Source organism: Entelurus aequoreus, linkage group LG10 (assembly GCF_033978785.1).
Source record: "Entelurus aequoreus isolate RoL-2023_Sb linkage group LG10, RoL_Eaeq_v1.1, whole genome shotgun sequence".
Classification (NCBI taxonomy): Eukaryota; Metazoa; Chordata; class Actinopteri; order Syngnathiformes; family Syngnathidae; genus Entelurus; species Entelurus aequoreus.
Genome location: NC_084740.1, coordinates 53,148,416 through 53,172,098, shown reverse-complemented (window position 1 = coordinate 53,172,098; position 23,683 = coordinate 53,148,416). Strand labels below are relative to the sequence as shown.

General features: G+C 36.9%; 1 protein-coding gene across 3 annotated transcripts in view; it reads left to right on the top strand.

Moving 5' to 3' along the window:
• The window catches only part of LOC133658785 (semaphorin-3D-like), a 146,794-nt gene that overhangs the window by 51,778 nt on the left and 71,333 nt on the right, over window positions 1-23,683 (top strand). For 2 of the 3 annotated variants that reach the window (XM_062061172.1, XM_062061173.1), the window contains exon 2: window positions 6,837-7,067. In XM_062061172.1, the coding sequence (XP_061917156.1) occupies window positions 6,863-7,067 (205 nt within the window). In that variant the 5' untranslated portion in view covers window positions 6,837-6,862. Of the gene's footprint in view, window positions 1-6,836; window positions 7,068-23,683 lie in introns of those variants that run through there. The other variant, XM_062061177.1, reaches the window with a different exon arrangement.

Below are 23,683 nucleotides of genomic sequence, written 5' to 3'. Positions count from 1 at the left end.
CACACTTGTTATTTCATATGTTGTCCAGAGGGGGAGCACTCAATTTTTTTTTTACACACTTGTTATTTCATATGTTGTCTAGAGGAGGAGCACTTACATTTTTACACACACTTATTATTTCATATGTTGGCCAGAGGGGGCGCCTTTAAAATTTTTACACACACTTGTTGTTTCATATGTTGGCCAGAGGGGGAGCACTTCAAATGTGTACACACACTTGTTATTACATATGTTGACCAGAGGGAGAGCACTTAAAATTTTTACACACACTTATTATTTCATATGTTGGCCAGAGGGGGAGCACTTCAAATGTTTACACACACTTGTTATTTCATGTTGGCCAGATGGGGATCACTTAACATTTTTACAAACATTTGTTATTTCATATGTTGGCCAGAGGGGGAGTACTTACAATTTTTGCACACACTTGTTATTTCATATGTTGGCCTAAAGGGGAGCACTTAAAACTTTTACACAAGCTTTTTATTTCATATGTTGACCTGAGGGGGAGCACTTAACATTTTTGCACACACTTGTTATTTCATATGTTGGCCAGAGGCAGAGCACTTAACATTTTTACACAGACTTGTTATTTCATATGTTGGCCAGAGGGGGAGCACTTCAAATGTTTACACTCACTTGTTATTTCATATGTTGGCCAGAGGGGGAGCACTTAACATTTTTACAAACACTTGTTTTTTCATATGTTGGCCAGAGGGGGAGCACTTTAAATTTTTTACACACGCTTGTTATTTCATATGTTGGCCTGAGGGGGAGCACTTAACATTTTTACAAACACTTGTTATTTCATATGTTGGCCAGAGGGGGAGCACTTAAATTTTTTCACACACTTGTTATTTCATATGTTGGCCAGAGGGGGAGCACTTTTAAAACCGACAGTCAATTTGAAAAATCCCTTCTTTTTGGGGCCACCCTAATTTTGATAGATTTCACCACCAGGGGTGCAAATGAGATCTTTATTTTTTAATTTTTTTGTAATGATCTTAAGGCCGATGACAAAGGAGTCACTGACCACAGGTGTAGAACCTGTGCCGCACTTTAGGCAACCCAGCTGTAGAAGCTAACTGTTAATGGCCACTATAGTCTTAGTAGCGTAGTGTATTTGTTCATCCTATGGTCACATGTGGGACGCGGGTTGTCTTACATCAGCAACCCGGAAGTTCTAAAATCAGCTGTTCACCTGGCGGGTTTTTTGGGGGATGAATAGGGAAGTCCTTCTTTAGCTGCTGTCTTGTTTCATCATATATTGCTGCCTTTGCACCTGTCAATGTTTACTTTTGTGTGCACATTAAATCAACAAAAAAAAATCCTTACTTTGGAGCAATGTTCACGGACTCTAGTATTGGTTACCTTCCTGAGACCTCCGAAAAATGCCTACCTCTTTAGGACCACCCTTTCTAGATATATAAAGATGTGTATTTACAATATTAATAATATATACATACTACGCAAATATAAAAAAGCTTGTGAAAAATGAGTTGTAATTTCACAAGAAAACGGTCAATTTCACAAGAAAAACCTGGAATTTTGGCAGTGTCATAATAAAAGTCGTCATTTTACTCAGCGTAAGTCAAAATTTTACAAGAAAAACTGAACATTTGTGCAATATTCTGATACAAGTTTGAATTTTACTCAATAACAGTCACAATTTTACAAGAAAAGCTTAAAATGTTGGCAATTTTATGAAAAGAGTCGTAATTTTACTCGACAAAAGTCACAATTTTATAAGAGAACTTAAAAATGTTGGCAATATTATAACAATTATAGGAATTTTACTTGGTAAAATGATGACAAAATACTAAAAAAAAATCACTATTTTACAAGAACCACCAAAACATTGGCAACATTGGGATACAAGTCAGAATTTTGTATGACAAAAGTCACCGTTTTGCATTAAAAAGTAATAACTTTACATAAAAAAGTAATAAGTTTACGAGAAAATATTGCAATATTACAGAAACGGAAAGAATGAGAAATTGTTCCCAATTTTATCAGAAAAAAGTCGACACATTGTGAGAAAAAGACTGCTTTTAGTAAAAAAAAAAATTTGAATTTTTTGTTTGATCTTCATTGTTTTACTTCAAATTATTACAGTATGTCTATATGCATATTTATTTTATTTTTTAAATTATTTTTGGCCAAAGGGGGCACATTTCAATTTCTTACACACACTTGTTATTTCATATGTTGACCATGGTCAATTTGTAAAAACCCTCCTTTTTGGGACCACCCTCATTTTGATAGATGTCACCAGCAGGGGTGCAAATGAGACATTGTCTATTAGATGCAATGTTATTGGGACCATGATTTATGTCATCACTTGTTCACACCTCCTCATATGGAAGATACTTTTCCTTCTTCATGTCTCAACAAAGGTAGAAATACAAGAACTCACACACATTATTGTAATTTTTACCTTCTTGAGACCTAAAGAAAAATGCCTACCTCTTTAGGACCACCCTTTCTAGATATATAAATATTTGTATTTACAACCTTAATAAAATATACATACTATGCAAATATAAAAAAGCTTGTTGTGAAAAATTTGTTGGAATTTCACAAGAAAAAGGTCACAATTTCACAAGCAAAACCTGGAATTTTGGCAGTGTCATAATAAAAGTCGTCATTTTACTCAGCGCAAGTCAAACTTTTAGAAGAAAAACTGAACATTTGTGCAATATTATGATACAAGTTTGAATTTTACTCAACAGTCGCAATTTTACAAGAAAAGCTTAAAATGTTGGCAATTGTATGAAAAGAGTCGTAATTTTACTCGACAAAAGTCCCAATTTTATAAGAGAACTTAAAATTGTTGGCAATATTATAACAATTACAGGAATTTTACTTGGCAAAATGATGACAAAATACAAAAAAAAAATCACTATTTTACAAGAACAACCAAAAAATTGGCAACATTGGGATAAAAATCAGAATTTGCTGACAAAAGTCACCGTTTTGCATTAAAAAGTAATAATTTTACATAAAAAAGTAATAATTTTACGAGAAAATATTGCAATATTACAGAAACGGAAAGAATATGAGAAATTGTTCCCAATTTTATCAGAAAAAAGTCGACGCATTGTGAGAAAAAAAAAATTTAATTTTTTTGTTTGTATTTGTTTTTTAATCTTCATTGTTTACTTCAAATTATTACAGTATGTCTCTATATGCATATTTATTTTATTTTTTTAACTAATTTTGGCCAAAGGGGGCGCATTTCAATTTCTTACACACACTTGTTATTTCATATGTTGACCACGGTCAATTTGAAAAATCCCTCCTTTTTGGGACCACTCTCATTTTGATTGATGTCACCAGCAGGGGTGTAAATGAGACATTGTCTATTAGATGCAATGTTATTGGGACCATGATTTATGTCACCACTTGTTCACACCTCCTCATATGGAAGATACTTTTCCTTCTTCATGTCTCAACAAGGGAAGAAATACAAGAACTCACACACACACATTATTGCATTTTTTTACCTTCTTGAGACCTAAAGAAAAAGGCTTACCTCTTTAGGACCACCCTTTCTGGATATATAAATATTTGTATTTAAAACATTTAAAAAATATACATACCATGCCAATATAAAAAAGCTTGTTGTGAAAAATTAGTTGGAATTTCACAAGAAAAAGGTCACAATTTCACAAAAAAAAACTGGAATTTTGGCAGTGTCATAATAAAAGTCGTCATTTTACTCAGCGCAAGTCAAAATTTTAGAAGAAAAACTGAACATTTGTGCAATATTATGATACAAGTTTAAATTTTACTCAATAACAGTCGCAATTTTACAAAAAAAGCTTAAAATGTTGGCAATTGTATGAAAAGAGTCGTAATTTTACTCGACAAAAGTCACAACTTTATAAGAGAACTTAAAAATGTTGGCAATATTATAACAATTACAGGAATTTTACTTGGTAAAAGGATGACAAAATACAAAAAAAAAATCACTATTTTACAAGAACAACCAACATATTGGCAACACTGGGATACAAGTCAGAATTTGATATGACAAATGTCACCGTTTTGCATTAAAAAGTAATAACTTTACATAAAAAAGTAATCATTTTACGAGAAAATATTGCAATTTTACAGAAACGGAAAGAATAAGAAATTGTTCCCAATTTTATAAGAAAAAAGTCGACACATTGTGAGAAAAAGACTGCTTTTAGTAAAAAAAAAAGTTTTTTAATCTTTGTTTTACTTCAAATTATTACAGTATGTCTCTATATACATATTTATTTTATTTTTTAAATTAATTTTGGCCAAAGGGGGCGCATTTCAATTTCTTCACTTGTTATTTCATATGTTGACCACGGTCAATTTGTAAAATCCCTCCTTTTTGGAACCACCCTCAATCTTGATAGATGTCACCAGCAGGGGTGCAAATTAGACATTGTCTATTAGATGCAATGTTATTGGGACCATGATTTATGTCATCACTTGTTCACACCTCCTCATATGGAAGATACTTTTCCTTCTTCATGTCTCATCAAGGGTAGAAATACAAGAACTCACACACATTATTGTATTTTTTACCTTCTTGAGACCTAAAGAAAAATGCCTACCTCTTTAGGACCACCCTTTCTAGATATATAACTATTTGTATTTACAACATTAATAAAATATACATACTATGCAAATATAAAAAAGCTTGTTGTGAAAAATTAGTTGGAATTTTACAAGAAAAAGGTCACAATTTCACAAGAAAAACCTGGAATTTTGGCAGTGTCATAATAAAAGTCGTCATTTTACTCAACGCAAGTCAAAATTTTAGAAGAAAAACTGAACATTTGTTCAAAATTATGATACGAGTTTAAATTTTACTCAATAACGGTCGCAATTTTACAAGAAAAGCTTAAAATGTTGGCAATTGTATGAAAAGAGTCGTAATTATACTCGAAAAAAAGTCAGAAGTTTATAAGAGAAGTTCAAAATGTTGGCAATATTATAACAATTATAGTAATTTTACTTGGTAAAATGACAAAATACTCAAAAAAAATCCCTATTTTACGAGAACAACCAAACAATTTGCAACATTGGGATAAAAGTCAGAATTTGATATGACAAATGTCACCGTTTTGCATTAAAAAGTAATAACTTTACATAAAAAAGTAATAATTTTACCATAAAATATTGCAATATTACAGAAACGGAAAGAATGAGAAATTGTTCCCAATTTTATAAGAAAAAAGTCGACACATTGTGAGAAAAAGACTGCTTTTAGTAAAAAAAAAAGTTTTTTAATCTTTGTTTTACTTCAAATTATTACAGTATGTCTCTATATACATATTCATTTTATTTTTTAAATTAATTTTGGCCAAAGGGGGCGCATCTCAATTTCTTCACTTGTTATTTCATATGTTGACCACGGTCAATTTGTAAAATCCCTCCTTTTTGGAACCACCCTCAATCTTGATAGATGTCACCAGCAGGGGTGCAAATGAGACATTGTCTATTAGATGCAATGTTATTGGGACCATGATTTATGTCATCACTTGTTCACACCTCCTCATATGGAAGATACTTTTCCTTGTTCATGTCTCATCAAGGGTAGAAATACAAGAACTCACACACATTATTGTATTTTTTACCTTCTTGAGACCTAAAGAAAAATGCCTACCTCTTTAGGACCACCCTTTCTAGATATATAACTATTTGTATTTACAACATTAATAAAATATACATACTATGCAAATATAAAAAAGCTTGTTGTGAAAAATTAGTTGGAATTTTACAAGAAAAAGGTCACAATTTCACAAGAAAAACCTGGAATTTTGGCAGTCATAATAAAAGTCGTCATTTTACTCAACGCAAGTCAAAATTTTAGAAGAAAAACTGAACATTTGTTCAAAATTATGATACGAGTTTAAATTTTACTCAATAACAGTCGCAATTTTACAAGAAAAGCTTAAAATGTTGGCAATTGTATGAAAAGAGTCGTAATTATACTCGAAAAAAAGTCACAAGTTTATAAGAGAACTTCAAAATGTTGGCAATATTATAACAATTATAGTAATTTTACTTGGTAAAATGACAAAATACTCAAAAAAAATCACTATTTTACGAGAACAACCAAACAATTTGCAACATTGGGATAAAAGTCAGAATTTGATATGACAAATGTCACCGTTTTGCATTAAAAAGTAATAACTTTACATAAAAAAGTAATAATTTTACGATAAAATATTGCAATATTACAGAAACGGAAAGAATAAGAAATTGTTCCCAATTTTATAAGAAAAAAGTTGACACATTGTGAGAAAAAGACTGCTTTTAGGAAAAAAAAAGTTGTTTAATCTTTATTGTTTTACTTCAAATTATTACAGAATGTCTCTATATACATACTTATTTTATTTTGTAAATTAATTTTGGCCAAAGGGGGCGCATTTCAATTTCTTACACACTTGTTATTTCATATGTTGACCACGGTCAATTTGAAAAATCCCTCCTTTTTGGGACCACCCTCAATTTTGATAGATGTCACCAGCAGGGGTGCAAATGAGACATTGTCTATTAGATGCAATGGTTTTCCGTATCGGGACCATGACTTTGGTCCTAACTTGTTCACACCTCCTAATATGGACGGTACTTTTTCCTTGTTGATGTCTCCAGAAGGGTAGAAATACAAGAACACACACACACACACACACACACACACACACACACACACACACACACACACACACACACACACACACACACACACACACACACACACACACACACACACACACACACACACACACACACACACACTTGTGATCGCTCCTCCCTACCAGTTTCTTCCCTATGCATTGGTCTCTCTCCAGAGGGAAAACAGACCACTCCACACGTCATGGAGAAAGAGAGCTCCTGGAGTCCCAACGAAGATGGGACGAGTCCACGCTGCAAGTCTGGCGGTAATTATGGCGGCAACGACAGGAGGATTAAGGTGCCGTCCCATCCAGGAGTCCCATTTGTGGGATTGATGCTCCTGGCCATCATCCCCTTCGGAGCAAGCATCAAACAAAGTGTCCCTCGGGTCAAACTCAGCCAGAGAGGTAAGAGAGTCTTTTCTCCTCGTTAATCTGTCAACCTGTGCCATGGTTTTAGACGTTGTCTTTACACACTTGAAACTCCATAAAATGGTTTGATACAGTCGTGGTCAAAAGTGTACATACACTTGTAAAGGACATCATGTCATGGCTGTCTTGAGTTTCCAATACTTTCTAAAACTCTTATGTTTTTGTGATAGAGTGATTGGAGCACATACTTGTTGGTCACAAAAAATATTCATGAAGTTTGCTTCTTTTATGAATTTATTATGAGTCTACTGAAAATGTGAGGGTCAAAAGTATACATACAGCAATGTTAATATTTGCTTACATGTCCCTTGGCAAGTTTACCTGCAATAAGGCGCTTTTGGTAGTCATCCACAAGCTTCTGCTTGAATTTTTGACCACTCCTCTTGACAAAATTGGTGCAGTTTAGCTAAATGTGTTGCTTTTCTGACACAGACTTGTTTCTTCAGCATTGTCCACACGTTTAAGTCAGGACTTTTGGGAAGGCCATTCTAAAACCTTCATTCTAGCCTGATTTAGCCATTCCTTTACCACTTTTGACGTGTGTTTGGGGTCATTGTCCTGTTGGAACACCCAACTGCGCCCAAGACCCAACCTCCGGGCTGATGATTTTAGCTTGTCCTGAAGAATTTGGAGGTAATCCTCCTTTTTCATTGTCCCATTTACTCTCTGTAAAGCACCAGTTCCATTGGCAGCAAAACAGGCCCAGAGCATAATACTACCACAGTGGTTCTTTAAGGCCTACTGAAAGCCACTACTACCGACCACGCAATCTGATAGTTTATATATCAATGATGAAATCTTAACATTGCAACACATGCCAATACGGCCGGGTTAACTTATAAAGTGCAATTTTAAATTTCACGCTAAACTTCCGGTTGAAAACGTCTATGTATGATGACGTATGCGCGTGACGTCAATGGTTGATACGGAAGTATTGGGACACCATTGAATCCAATACAAACAGCTCTGTTTTCATCTCAAAATTCCACAGTATTCTGGACATCTGTGTTGGTGAATCTTTTGCAATTTGTTTAATGAACATTGGAGACTGCAAAGAAGAAAGTTGTAGGTGGGATCGGTGTATTAGCAGCTGGCTGCAGCAACACAACCAGGAGGACTTTGAGGTGGATAGCAGATGCGCTATCCGACGCTAGCCGCCGACCGCATCGATGATCGGGTGAAGTCCTTCGTCGCTCCGTCGATCGCTGGAACGCAGGTGAGCACGGGTGTTGATGAGCAGATGAGGGCTGGCGTAGGTGAATAGCTAATGTTTTTAGCATAGCTCTGTGAGGTCCCGTAGCTAAGTTAGCTTCAATGGTGTCGCTAGCAACAGCATTGTTAAGCTTCGCCAAGCTGGAAAGCATTAACCGTGTAGTTACATGTCCATGGTTTAATAGTATTGTTGATCTTCTGTCTATCCTTCCAGTCAGGGGCTTATTTCTTTTGTTTCTATCTGCATTTAAGCACGATGCTATCACGTTAGCTCCGTAGCTAAAGAGCTTCGCCCATGTATTGTCGTGGAGATAAAAGTCACTGTGAATGTCCATGTTGCGTTTTCGACTCTCATTTTCAAGAGGATATAGTATCCGAGGTGGTTTAAAATACAAATCCGTGATCCACAATAGAAAAAGGAGAAAGTGTGGAATCCAATGAGCCAGCTTGTACCTAAGTTACGGTCAGAGCGAAAAAAGATACATCCTGCACTGCACTCTAGTCCTTCACTCTCACGTTCCTCATCCACAAATCTTTCATCCTCGCTCAAATTAATGGGGTAATCGTCGCTTTCTCTGTCCGAATCGCTCTCGCTGCTGGTGTAAACAATGGCGAAATGTGAGGAGCCTTTCAACCTGCGACATCACGCTACTTCCGGTACAGGCAAGGCTTTTTTTATCAGCGACCAAAAGTTGCAAACTTTATCGTCTATGTTCTCTACTAAATCCTTTCAGCAAAAATGTGGCAATATCGCGAAATGATCAAGTATGACACACAGAATGGATCCGCTATCCCCGTTTAAATAAATAAAAATCATTTCAGTAGGCCTTTAACCTGGGTTCGATGGAACCCTAGGTGTTCGGTGAGTCGGGCTCAGGGGTTCGGCGGAGGTCAAGACACACCCGACTCATTGTGTAAATAAAAACTTCTCCCTATCGGCGTATTACGGATACGGCAACAGCAGAAGTCAGACTGATTTGCAGGTGTGTCATTTGTTGTGAGTTTATGCACTGTGTTGGTTGTGTTGTTTGAACAAGGTGATGCTCATGCACGCTTCACTTTGTGCACCAGTAATAAAACATGGTAACACTTTAGTATGGGGAACATATTCACCATTAATTAGTTGCTTATTAACATACAAATTAGTAACATATTGGCTCTTAACTAGTCATTATTAAGTACTTATTAATGCCTTATTCGGCATGGCCTTATTATAACCATAACCCTCTAAACCTGGCCCTAACCCCCTAACCCTAACCAAAAAACTCTAAATTAAGTCTTTGTTACTTAGAATATGTTCCCTATACTAAAGTGTTACCAAAACCATATAATAACTTTTTCTTGAATTTGAAAAAAAAGGAGGTTTCGGTGAATGCGCATATGAAACTGGTGGGGTTCGGTACCTCCAACAAGGTTAAGAACCACTGTACTACCACCACCGTGCTTGACAGTAGGTATGGTGTTCCTGGGATTAAAAGCCTCACATTTTCTCCTCCGGACATATTGCTGGGTATTGTGGCCAAACAGCTCCATTTTTGTTTCGTCGGACATCACATGGACAAAGTTAAGACCTTCTGGAGGAAAGTTCTGTGGTCAGATGAAACAAAAGTTGAGGAAAAAATACTGGCAGAGAAACCAAATCATTGTAGGCCTTCTTTGTTTACTTAGTTAAGTTCAAGTTAAAGTAGCAATGATTGTCACACACACACTAGGTGTGGCGAAATTATTCTCTGCATTTGACCCATCACCCTTGATCACCCCCTGGGAGGTGAGGGGAGCAGTGAGCAGGAGCAGCAGGGGGGGCCGCGCCCGGGAATCATTTTTGGTAATTTAACCCCCAATTCCAGCCCTTGATGCTGAGTGCCAAGCAGGGAGGTAATGGCTTCCATTTTTATAGTCTTTGGTATGACTCGGTCTGAGTTTGAACTCCTTAGGATTCACTGCTTTCGACATCTCCATTTTTTTTAGGGCCACAAGAATGTTCCCACCATCCCAGTCACAGCATCTAAACTTTTTTCTGGCCGCAAAATTTGGTACACACCTGTACTAAGTTTTGATTTGTTCAAAAACAAGGCTGTCATCAAGCAAAAGGTCTTTGCAGAGACATAACAACTAACTGTCCATAAATCATTGAACATTTGCCCAATAGTTATAAATCTTTGACGACACCTGTATTACCTGGACAAAAGGGTGACCCGATTCGATGTTGATATCGGACATCGGTCTGATATCCGCAAAAAAAAAAAAAAAGTATCGGGTGATATCGGCTTGCATCTAAACTCTCTGATACATTTACGTGTGGAAAGTTCCACAGCCAGTTAACATCTAAATCCAATAAAAGTTTGGTCTTGTATTTTGGTGACTTAACTTACAAAACATGGTAGGCTATAGGCTACTAGCAGCTACACAACAGCTGAGCACACAGTAGCAGACAAGCTAGTCATACTGTAATACGTGTCCTCAAATGAACAATATGGCAGTCTGAAACACATTTGTCAACATAACCAAGTGTCAAATAATTATAGTTGCATATTACTTACACTTGTGTGAAGTTGTCTAACTATTATAGTGTTTTTGTTTTTAATGTTTAATATTCATAACCAGCCTCGCCCACCTTGTCAAACCCCCCCCCAAACTTGTACCATTCGTTTGTGCTACAAACATTTTTGGTCCAACAATTAGTGTTTGTTTTTAATGTTTATTGTACCAGCCCCCCCACCTTGTCAAAACCTCCCTAAACTTGTACTATTTGTTTTTGCTACGTTTGTGCTGCAAACTGTGTTTGTGTAACTATTACAGTGTTTATGTTTTTAATGTTTATTATTCATAACCAGCCCCCCACCCCCCACCTTGTCAAAACCTCCCCAAACTTGTACCATTTGTTTGTGCTACGATTGTGCTGCAAACTGTGTTTGTGTAACTACTACAGTGTTTATGTTTTTAATGTTAATTATTCATAACCAGCCCCCCCCCCACCTTGTCAAAACCTCCCCAAACTTGTACTATTTGTTTTTGCTACGTTTGTGCTGCAAACTGTGTTTGTGTAACTACTACAGTGTTTATGTTTTTAATATTAATTATTCATAACCAGCCCCCCCCCCCCACCCCACCTTGTCAAAACCTCCCCAAACTTGTCCGAATCGTTTGTGCTGCAATTTTTTTTGGTCTATTATAGTGTTTATGTTTTTAATGTTTTATTATTCATAACAAGCCCCCACCTTGTCAAAACCTCCCAAACACGTCCCATTCGTTTGTGCTATGTTTGTGCTGCAAATTTTTTTTGTCTATTATAGTGTTTATGTTTTTAATGTTTGTTATTCATAACCAACCCCCGCCCACCTTGTCAAAACCTCCCAAACACGTCCCATTCGTTTGTGCTGCAAACATTTTTTGTCCAACAATTAGTGTTTATTTTTTTAATGTTTTATTGTTCATAACCAGCCCCCCCACCTTATCAAAATCACCCAAACTTGTATCATTCGTTTGTGCTGCAAAATTTTTTTTGTCCAACTATTATAGTGTTTATGTTTTTAATGTTTATTGTTCATAACAACCCCCCCCCCCCCCAAACTTGTACCATTCGTTTGTGCTACATTTGTGCTGCAAACATTTTTTTTCTATTATAGTTTTTAAGTTTATTGTTCATAACCAGCCCACCGCCCCCACATTGTCGAAACCTCCCCAAACTTGTCCGAATCGTTTGTGCTACATTTGTGCTGCAAAAATGTTTTGTCTATTAGTGTTTATGTTTTTAATGTTTTATCATTCATAACCAGCCCCCCAACCCCCACCCCCACCTTGTCAAAACCTCTCCAAACTTGTAGCACTCGTTTGTGCGACGTTTGTGCTGCAAACATTTTTTGTCCAACAATTAGTGTTTATGTTAACGTTTAATTGTTCATAACCAGCCCCCACCCCACCTTGTCAAAACCTCCCCAAACTTGTCCGAATCGTTTGTGCTACGTTTGTGCTGCAAAAAATGTTTGTCCAACAATTAGTGTTCATGTTTTTAACGTTTAATTGTTTATAACCAGCCCCCGCACCTTGTTGAAACCTCCCCAAATGTTTTCCATTTGTTTGTGCTACGTTTGTGCTGCAAACATGTTTTGTATGTTATAGTGTTTATGTTTTTAATGTTTTATTGATCATAACCAGCCCCCCACCTTGTCAAAACCCCCCCAAACTCATACCATTTGTTTGTGCTGCGTTTGTTCTGCGAACATGTTTGGTCTAACTTTTATAGTGTTTATGTTTTTAATGTTTTATTGATCATAACCAGCCCCCCACCTTGTCAAACCCCCCCCAAACTCATACCATTTGTTTGTGCTACGTTTGTTCTGCAAACATTTTTTGGTCTAACTTTTATAGTGTTTATGTTTTTAATGTTTAATTATTCATAACCAGCCCCCCACCTTGTCAAAACCTCCCCAAACTCGTCCCATTCGTTTGTGCTGCAAACATTTTTTGTCCAACTATTATAGTGTTTATTTTTAATGTTTTTTGTTCATAACCAGCCCCCATCTTGTTGAATCCTCACCAAACCTGTCCCAATTGTTTGTGCTACGTTTGTGCAGCAAACATTTTTTGCGTAATTACTAGTGTTTATGTTTTTAACGTTTAATTGTTCATAACCAGCCCCCCCCCCCCTTGCTGAAACCTCGCCAAACTCCCCATTCATTTTTTGTGTAACTATTAGTGTTTATGTTTTCAATGTTTTATTATACATAAACAGCTCCTCACCTTGTCAAAGCCTCCACAAACTTGTACCATTTGTTTGTGCTACGTTTGTGCTGCAAACATTTTTTTGACTATTAGTGTTTATGTTTTTGTCTATTATAGTGTTTGTTTTTAATGTTTTATCATTCTTAACCAAAATCAAAATCATCCCAAACCTGTCCCATTTGTATGTGCTAGAATTGTGCTGCAAACATCTTTTGTCTATTATAGTGTTTATGTTTGAACGTTTATTGTTCTTAGGAAGCCCCCCCACCTTGTCAAAACCGCCCCAATCTTGTACCGTTTGTTTGTGCTATGTTTGTGCTGCAAACATTTTTTGTCTAACTATTATAGTGTTTATGTTTTTAATGTTTATTGTTCATAACAAGCCCCCACCCCCACCTTGTTGAAATTTCCGCAAATGTGTACTATCCTTTTGTGCTATGTTTGTGTTTCAAACATTTTTTATATATTATAGTGTTTATGTTTTTAATGTTTTATTAGTCATAACAAGCCCCACCTTGTCAATATCACCCAAACTTGTACCATTTGTTTGTGCTACGTTTGTGCTGCAAACATTTTTTGTCTAACTATTATAGTGTTTATGTTTTCAATGTTTATTGTTCATAACCAGCCTCTCCCCACCTTGTCAATATCACCCAAACTTGTACCATTTGTTTGTGCTACGTTTGTGCTGCAAACATTTTTTTGACTATTATAGTGTTTATGTTTTTGTCTATTATAGTGTTTGTTTTTAGCCCCCACCCCAACTTGTCAAAACCTCCCGAAACTTGTCCGAACCGTTTGTGCTACGTTTGTGCTGCATTTCCTTTGTCTAACTATTATAGTGTTTATGTTATTCATGTTTTATGAGGCTGGTTATGACACCTGTAACTCGACACAGGTGTGACATACACATACAAAGTCTCCAGTGCAGAAGCGTGTTAGAGAGTATCAAGTATTAAACGTGTCTGAGTCATTCAACGTACAGAGTCATGGTCTTTGTATAAGAATTAATGTGAGGTGTCGCCAAAACAAACAAACAAACACCACTTGAAAAGCATAAATCTGTCATAAGGTTTGTGTTCTTCATACCTACCATTGTTCGCTGGGTAATTTCACTTGACCAAGCCTTTTTTAACATTCCACACTACAAAATATCAAAAATATAGTATTTACGATGATTCGTGCTAATATCGTATCGGATTATCGGTATCGGACAGTACTCAAGGCGACGGTGTTTCTGGGTGTTGTTGATAAATGGCTTTGGCTTTGCATCGTAGAGTTTTAACTTGCACTTACAGATGTAGCGACCAACTGTAGTTACTGACAGTGGGTTTCTGAAGTGTTCCTGAGCCCATGTGGTGATATCCTTTACACACTGATGTCGCTTTTTGATGCAGTACAGCCTAAGGGATCGACGGACACAGGAATTGCCACGTCCTTGCAGTGATTTCTCCAGATTCTCTGAACCTTTTTGATGATATTACGGAGCGTAGATGGTGAAATCCCTAAATTCCTTGCAATAGCTGGTTGAGAAATGTTCTTAAACAATTTGCTCACACATTTGTTGACAAAGTGGTGACCCTCGCCCCCATCCTTGTTTGTGAACGACTGAGCATTTCATGGAATCTACTTTTATACCCAATCATGGCACCCACCTGTTCCCAATTAGCCTGTTCACCTGTGGGATGTTCCAAATAAGTGTTTGATGTGCATTCCTCAACTTTATCAGTCTTTTTTGCCACCGGCGCCAGCTTTTTTGAAACATGTTGCAGGCATCAAATTCTAAATGAGCTAATATTTGCAAAAAAATAACGTTAAGTATCTTGTCTTTGCAGTCTATTCAATTGAATAGAAGTTGAAAAGGATTTGCAAATCATTGCATTCTGTTTTTATTTACCATTTACACAACTAGTTTTGTATATTTTATGCAAGAGTAATATAATAATAAGTTGTGTCTGTGGCTTTGGTAGTGTTTTCTTTTCATTTGTCTAGTGAACATGGCAACTGAGAGCATATAATGAGTACAATGGTGCTAATGTGAAACAGTACGATTGTGTCACAAAGTTCAGTTTTCCAGTCTGGACAGTTAGCACTTTGTGCTCCGTGTTTTGCTGTCGTCAACGTCCATTAGTCTCGGGCCACCGGGGTGAAGCCAAATGATGGCTGGCCTTAATATCCAAGCCAAACTCCAGAGCAAACGTTACTTCAAAGTCTGTTTTATTGCTCCATCATCTATTATCGACAGAAAACCACACAAATCCGAACTTCAGTCCTGCTCATAAAACCGAATCCCTGCTGCGACTAGAACTTAACTGAAGAGTTGGCCCCTTTGGTTCGAGGCATCCAAAAAGCCCCGTGTTGCTGCAAATAGATCTATATTTATGAGCACCATCAATATAACGCAACTAGCTATGGGAATAATGATTGTGTTTACCCAGCAGTTAAGGTATTATTTAGAACCGCAGTAGATCTTTCATGTTCCAGGTTTCAAGCTGAGATGATTCAGTTTGAAGAAGAACGTACAGTACAGTGGACAATAAATCATGGCATGGGCTTTTTTCCATGAGGACAGCTGTTTCTCCGCTCAAGACCATGGCCTTCAAGACCTTGAAGTGTGGACGGCGGAGAAACCAAAATGTCCATGTTTGGTTATCTCAGTCAGGTTGTCTTAGATATTTTGAAACCCAGTGGACACATCTTCACCTCACACTCCTTGGGTGAAGTCATGGAAGCAGAATCATCCTACAATAACAAAAGTGGGCCTTTTTTCCAAGCAGTCCATGTCAGCTTCAATATCGGCACACCCAATATGAATACGGTTGAACACGGATCAAAAAGCTACAGTCGTGGTCAAAAGGTACATTTTTGTTTCATCTGACCACATAACTTTCCTCCAGAAGGTCTTATCTTTGTCCATGTGATGTCAGATGGAACAAAAATGTAGCTGTTTGGCCACAATACCCAGCAATATGTTTGGAGGAGAAAAGGTGAGGCCTTTAATCCCAGGAACACCATTCCCACCGCCAAGCATGGTGGTGGTAGTATTATGCTCTGGGGCTGTTTTGCTGCCAATGGAGTAAATGGGACAATGAAAAAGGAGGATTACCTCCAAATTCTTCAGGTCAACCTACAATCATCAGCCCGGAGGTTGGGTCTTGGGCGCAGTTGGGTGTTCCAACAGGACAATGACCCCCAAACACACGTCAAAAGTGGTAAAGGAATGGCTAAATAAGTCTAGAATTAAGGTTTTAGAATGGCCTTCCCAAAATTCCTGACTTAAACGTGTGGACAATGCTGAAGAAACAAGTCCATGTCAGAAAAGCAACACATCTAGCTGAAATGCACCAATTTTGTGGTCAAAAATTCAAGCAGAAGCTTGTGGATGGCTACCAAAAGCGCCTTATTGCAGTGAAACTTGCCAAGGGACATGTAAGCAAATATTAACATTGCTGTATGTATACCGTATTTTCTGGAGTATAAGTCGCTCCGGAGTATAAGTCGCACCGGCCGAAAATGCATAATAAAGAAGGAAAAAAAACATATATGTGACCTGTGCTGGCAAAATGAGTCACAATGAGGACATTTTAAAAACTGAGTTATTGTTATTTACACATTATCCATCTAAAGACCTTCAAAATGATATGGTTTGTTGGAATTTCATTTCATTTTCATTTCATTCATGTTTATTTCGAATATGTAGACAAAATAAAAACAACACATTTTGAAAAAAACAACAAAAAAGCCATTCAAGAATGAATAACAAAAACAATAATAATAATAATAATAATAATAATAGTAATAATAAGAAGCAAAAGAAACAAGAAATGAAAATAAACATTAATGTAAACATATCCGAAAAGGAGTGAGAAGAAGTAAAAACTTATGTACTCCCACCCCTCTTATTACTTACTGTATGTTTAATAATAATAATAATAGTATATAAAAATGTTATGTCATATAAATACATATACACACACATATATATATATATATATATATATATATATATATATATATATATATATATATATATATATATATATATATATATATATATATATATATATATATATATATATATATATATATATATATATATATATCTACAACACACATTTAACAAGTAACTAGAATCGGACAGAAAATGACCGAGTTGCATCCGATTGAAGTCGACCAAGTTTGAGGGTCCGTTTTGAGAAAAAACAGCTTAAAGTTTACTGTTCCAGAACAGAATGTTCCAAAACAAAACTCCATAGCAACCATACCTTAAAAGTCCTTGTAGCAACACCAAAATTGGTACAATTAAAGTCAAATCCCATGTCTAAAGGAAAAATATATATTCAACTCTATTGAAAACGGTTATGTACAAACATTTCAACACTGTTATGTCACAGTTTTTTTGTTCACTGGTCAGTTTGTCAGCTGGTCAGCTGTCCGTAATATTCCTGACCAGCAGCACTAAGAAGATTCGCCGACTGCAGTGAATTTAGCGCACTTGCAACCGCCTCTGTACCCTCTCCACCTTCTAAATCCATTACGGAATGTAAAACAGTCTAACTTATCCACAAAAATAATAATTCAATGTTCGAAAATCACCTTTTTTCACCAAATATTCCGCTCGAATTACTGTGTTGTTTTTCATCAGGGCGCTGCCAGGGCCGGCCCGTGGCATAGGCCGTATAGGCCAATGCTAAGGGCACCGTCCATCAGGGGGCGCCACGCCAGTGCCACAAACGGAGAAAAAATAAAAAATAAAATAAAAGTTGGTACTATTATTTCTAAATACAAAAAATAATCCCACCTTAATTACAATGCAAAGTAAAGCCTATTTAATAGAAATATTATTTGTTACAACATTACGCCCCCCCCCCCCCCCCCTCACCCCGCACGGTGCGCCCCCTCCCCTTCCCGTATCATGACTATTTTTGGATTCACCACGTCAAAAAATCAACACAAGATGTCAAAACGGCCAAAACTGTCAGGTGCCTAGGGAAGAAAAAATAGAAAAGAGGGGGAGGAGAAACGAGAAAAAGACAGAGATAGCAGGTAGGTAACGTTAGCCTACATGAAATTATTTGTCTGTTACAGAATGTGATAGTAACCTGGCTTTTTAGCATTAAGCTAATGCTACATGATTCGGCCATTGCTAATCAATAAATAGCTAGTTCTGTTTTAACGTCGGGTTAATATTGTGGAGGGGGCTAAATTGTTAAATAACAATGTAACGTTAGGTAATTACAGTACTCCCACCTTACATTCCTCAGGGACATTTGTATTAGATCTTTTAAGCAGGTGTTTTTTGTTGACATTGTTATTGCCTTCTGGTTAGCTAATGTTTGCCCTGCAGGTAATAGTCACTTTTCCACCCCTTTATATATTAGGTATAGTTGTAAGCCTAGTTGTTAAAGTGCACATCATTAATGTTAATTAAGCAATATCACATGAGAGGGAATGCTGTTTTTTAATTTGAGCACTGCTGGGATTCGGTTAAAGATAATCATAACATAACATTCTCATATAATATGTTAATTTGCTTTCTTTAAGTAAAAAAAAAGGTAAAAGACAAAGCTATTCGGTTTGTTGTGAGTATATACACTTCACTGCCGATGTGGGGGGGCGCCACCTAAAATCTTGCTTAGGGCGCCATATTGGTTAGGGCCAGGCCTGGGCGCTGCCATGATACCACAATGCACCGCGCGGGGTGATTCAACCAATGAGGGTACGCCTCACAGCGACCGGTGTTCCGGTTAGCAACAAGCCGGATTTGTTTACGTCGGGACAGGTTTAAAAATTCGAATTCTATTGGTTCAGAATGGCGTCATCGGGAATTACATGCTCATTTTTAGAAAGTAGGTAAACTTGGCGTCACAATGATACCAAATATGGCTAGGGGGATTCCCCCTATTGCCGCGAGTGAGGGTTGAAAAGACTTGATTTTCTCAAGGAATTTTAACACAAAGGACTAATTTCTGAAGACATACCTCGTACAAAACCTTCAAATAAAGGTGATTTAAGATGTTTTCTTGCTATTTCGATGATTGGGATCACTAGATTGTGGCTTTATGGACTCATTTTTGTGAAAATCTCAATTTCAACCAAGATACATTTTTTTCCACTTATTTGCCTGTAGGTCAAAATTAGCCTGTGCGTATTCCGACTCATTTTGCCAGAACGGGTCACATATAAGTCGCACTGGAGAATAAGTCGCATTTTTTGGGGGAAATGTATTTGATAAAAGCCAACACCAAGAATAGACATTTGAAAGGCAATTTCAAATAAATAAAGAATAGTGAACAACAGGCTGAATATGTGTACGTTATATGAGGCATAAATAACCAACTGAGAACGTGCCTGGTATGTTAACGTAACATATTATGTAAGAGTCATTCAAATAACTATAACATATAGAACATGCTATACGTTTACCAAACAATCTGTCACTCCTAATCGCTAAATCCCATGAAATCTTATACGTCTAGTCTCTTACGTGAATGAGATAAATAATATTTGATATTTTACGCTAATGTGTTAATCATTTCACACATAAGTCGCTCCTGAGTATAAGTAAACTATGAAAAAAACTGACTTATAGTCCAAAAAATACGGTACTTTTGACCCAGCAGATTTGCTCACATTTTCAGTAGACCCATAATAAATTCATAAAAGAAGCACATTTAATGAATGTTTTTTTGTGACCAACAAGTATGTGCTCCAATCACTCTATCACGCAAAAATAAGAGTTGTAGAAATGATTGGAAACTCAAGACAGCCATGACATGATGTTCTTTACACGTGTATGTACACTTTTGATTGTGACTGTACATAACACAGGTCAGTGTAGGCAAAAAGCCACCTTGGACTGGTTGGGGGTAGGGATGGGTAACTTCCACATTTGAATTGATACAGTACCAATTTTAGAAAATTAAAAAATATATACACTACCGTTCAAAAGTTTGGGGTCACCCAAACAATTTTGTGGAATAGCCTTCATTTCTAAGAACAAGAATAGACTGTCGAGTTTCAGATGAAAGTTCTCTTTTTCTGGCCATTTTGAGCGTTTTATTGACCCCACAAATGTGATGCTCCAGAAACTCAATCTGCTCAAAGGAAGGTCAGTTTTGTAGCTTCTGTAACGAGCTAAACTGTTTTCAGATGTGTGAACATGATTGCACAAGGGTTTTATAATCATCAATTAGCCTTCTGAGCCAATGAGCAAACACATTGTACCATTAGAACACCGGAGTGATAGTTTCTGGAAATGGGCCTCTATACACCTATGTAGATATTGCACCACAAACCAGACATTTGCAGCTAGAATAGTCATTTACCACATTAGCAATGTATAGAGTGTATTTCTTTAAAGTTAAGACTAGTTTAAAGTTATCTTCATTGAAAAGTACAGTGCTTTTCCTTCAAAAATAAGGACATTTCAATGTGACCCCAAACTTTTGAACGGTAGTGTATATATATCTATTTATTTATTCATTTGATAGGGAAATCATAATACAGGAAATGAGAAAACAGACACTTATTTTTTTGTTTCCCCACCCAAAAAAAAAAAATAAACATTTAAAAAAAAAAATCTAAATAAATACTAAAACATTTCAAATTAAAGAAAAATAACAAAAGTAAAAATAATAACACCCCACCCCCCGTCCTACATTTCAGTCACAGTGTCAATCAAGTGACCAAAGTGATGTCATAGTGAAGATTGATGATCGATCATTTTTAGGTCTATTTTTTCAATGCCTGTCTGCCATCCACCGCTTGCTCATCATCCACGTAATGGGCAGCCCTGACATAGAGTATATACAGTATGTATATATATATATATATACAAATTAGGCCAAATTCTTTGAACCCAATTATTTGGTATCGGTACCAAAATGTATTTCGGTACTTTTCTAAATAAATGGGACCACAAAAAATGTCATTATTGGCTTTATTTTAACAAAAAACCTTACGGTACATTAAACATATGTTTATTATTGTAATTTATTTGCAAATAGTGAACATACTAGACAACTTGTCTTTTAGTAGTAAGTAAACAAACAAAGACTCCTAATTAGTCTGCTGACGTATGCAGTAACATATTGTGTCATTTATACACCTATTATTTTGAGGGACAAACTGTAAAAATGAATTGTTAATCCACTTGTTCATTTACTGTTAATATCTGCTTATTTTCTGTTTCAACATGTTCTATCTACACTTCTGTTGAAATGTAATAATCACTTATTCTTCTCTTGTTTGGATGCTTTACATTAGTTTTGGATGATACCACATATTTAGGTATCGCTCCGATACCAAGTAGTTACAGGATCATACATTGGTCATATTCAAAGTCATCATGTGTCCACGGGCGTATTTACTGAGTTTATAAACATAATATTGTCACGGTTTGGTTGTAGCTTGCTGCGAGGTTTGTTCCCCCGGGATGCAAACCGACTACACTGGACAAGGCGTGCAGGTAAAAACATGATTTAATTATTCAACTAACAAAACAAAGGCAAGCGTGCCTATCGCACGCGGAAGCTAAGGCAAAACCTTAGGGCAGGAAACATACACGACCTACGTGGCAAGGCATGAGGCAAACAACTAATGTCGCCAGGACGACTGACTGGCAAAGGCAGGCTTAAATAATGTCTCTAGATTGGAAACAGGTGCGCGTCCTGAACACCAGAGGCAGGTGAAAATCATAATTCGCCATGGTAACTACAACAAACAAGGGTGCACAAAAACAGGAACTATTCGAGTCTAAAACTAACAGAATATAACAAAAACGGATCATGACAAATATAAAAAAATATAAAAAAAACGAAACAAAATTTTGTGATGCTAAAAAATATCGATGTAATCATAGTAGTATCGACTAGATACGCTCCTGTACTTGGTATCATTACAGTGGATGTCAGGTGTAGATCCACCCATGACATTTGTTTACATTGTGACGCAGGTGAGCTATTGTATCCTCCTACGGTGTGTAGTGAAGCATGTTTAGCTATTCCTCGTCCTCCAGTGATAACGATACCTGTGAGCAACTTACTTGTATTTGTCGCCATGTAGGCGAGGATTAGTGATTTAGAGGGTGTTTCAGTGTTATAACTTCACCTTTATATTTACTTCTTAAGCCAAAAATGCGTCCGTTCTCCCTTTTCTGTCTACACGCTGTGTCTGCTTGTAAGTACTCTGTGTGTGTGCACTGCCGAACATGCTCGTCTGCTCGAAAACCCAAGAATGTCACAAAATGACGACGATGGAGGGGCGGGTGAGGATGGTGTTTGACCGGTACTTTTTAGAGGCGGTATAGTACCGAATATGATTCATTAGTATCGTGGTACTATACTAATAATGGTGTACCGTACAACAGTGGTCCCCAACCAGCGGGTCCGCGCAAGAAACATTTTTTTTTTAATTTTTTTTTTTATTAAATCAACATAAAAAACACAATATATACCTATTGTGTATGTGTATGTCAATATAGATCAATACAGTCTGCAGGGATACAGTCCGTAAGCACACATGATTGTATTTCTTTATGAAAAAAAAAAATAATAATAATAATTTAAAAAAAAAAAAAAAAAAAAAAAACCCGGTCCGTGGGACAAATTTTCAAGCGTTGACCGGTCCCCAGCTACAAAAAGGTTGGGGACCACTGCCGTACAACACTAAGAGGAAGACGGTTTGGTTTATGATGTCTCACTCCGGGTATTGTTTACATGTCTTACTTAAAGGAGGAAAATGTATGGTAAGAAGGCAGGCTGTTTCAAGGGGGGCTCGTAGTGCTGCATGTTTACAGAACAGATTAGCGAGGGGCTCGCACGGCCTAATCTCCTTCCCTTCGCTGCCAGTGTGAGGTGTGTGAGGTGTGTGAGGTGGGCCTGAACCATACCAAGAAGTAGAGAGGGGGTTTATGCATAGGAGGAGGTTAAGCCGGATTGCGTGGAGTCCGAGGGCGACGGCGGAGTTCAAATATTGAAGGTTGGTAACCTTTCCAATCCTTTCGCACCGAGAGGGTAATCAAGTGTCAATCCCTTCAGAGTGACTCCGACGGACCCCCGCCCCCCGACCCCAAACGTCGAATTGATACAAGGCACGGACGGCGCCGCATGGACGCCCTGAAAAAAAAGCAGCTGCCGACGGAGGAGAGATCAAGGGCACATGCTGCACTGAGAATATATTTAGTATTCGTCACTATGGTTACCTTCTGATGGAGAATTCTTCCATCTGTTTTTTATCATCTTTGCCCTTGATCCATTTTATTGGTAGAGCTCTTGAACAGAAAGAACTGCTAAGACTTTCTACGGCAGGAGTATCTGTGCTAGGCATTCAGCATCAATCCAGCTGCAGCAGGGGTGTCCAAACTTTTTCCACTGAGGGCCGCACATTGAAAAATCAAAGCAAGCAGGGGCCATTTTGATGTTTTTTTATTTTAAAAACCAATATATGTATAAAAAAATATACCAGGCTTGATCCCGGGGACCCCAAAGGGTTTTGGTCCAAAAAAATATAAAAAATGTGTCATTATTCAGTATTACTATTTGTGTTATTATTCAAGTTCAACATTAGGTCTATCTGTCAATATAACATTTTTTAAAGATTTATATTGTATGCTCTTTTTGTCAAAGAAAACCCTTTTTTTAAATGAAAAAAACACA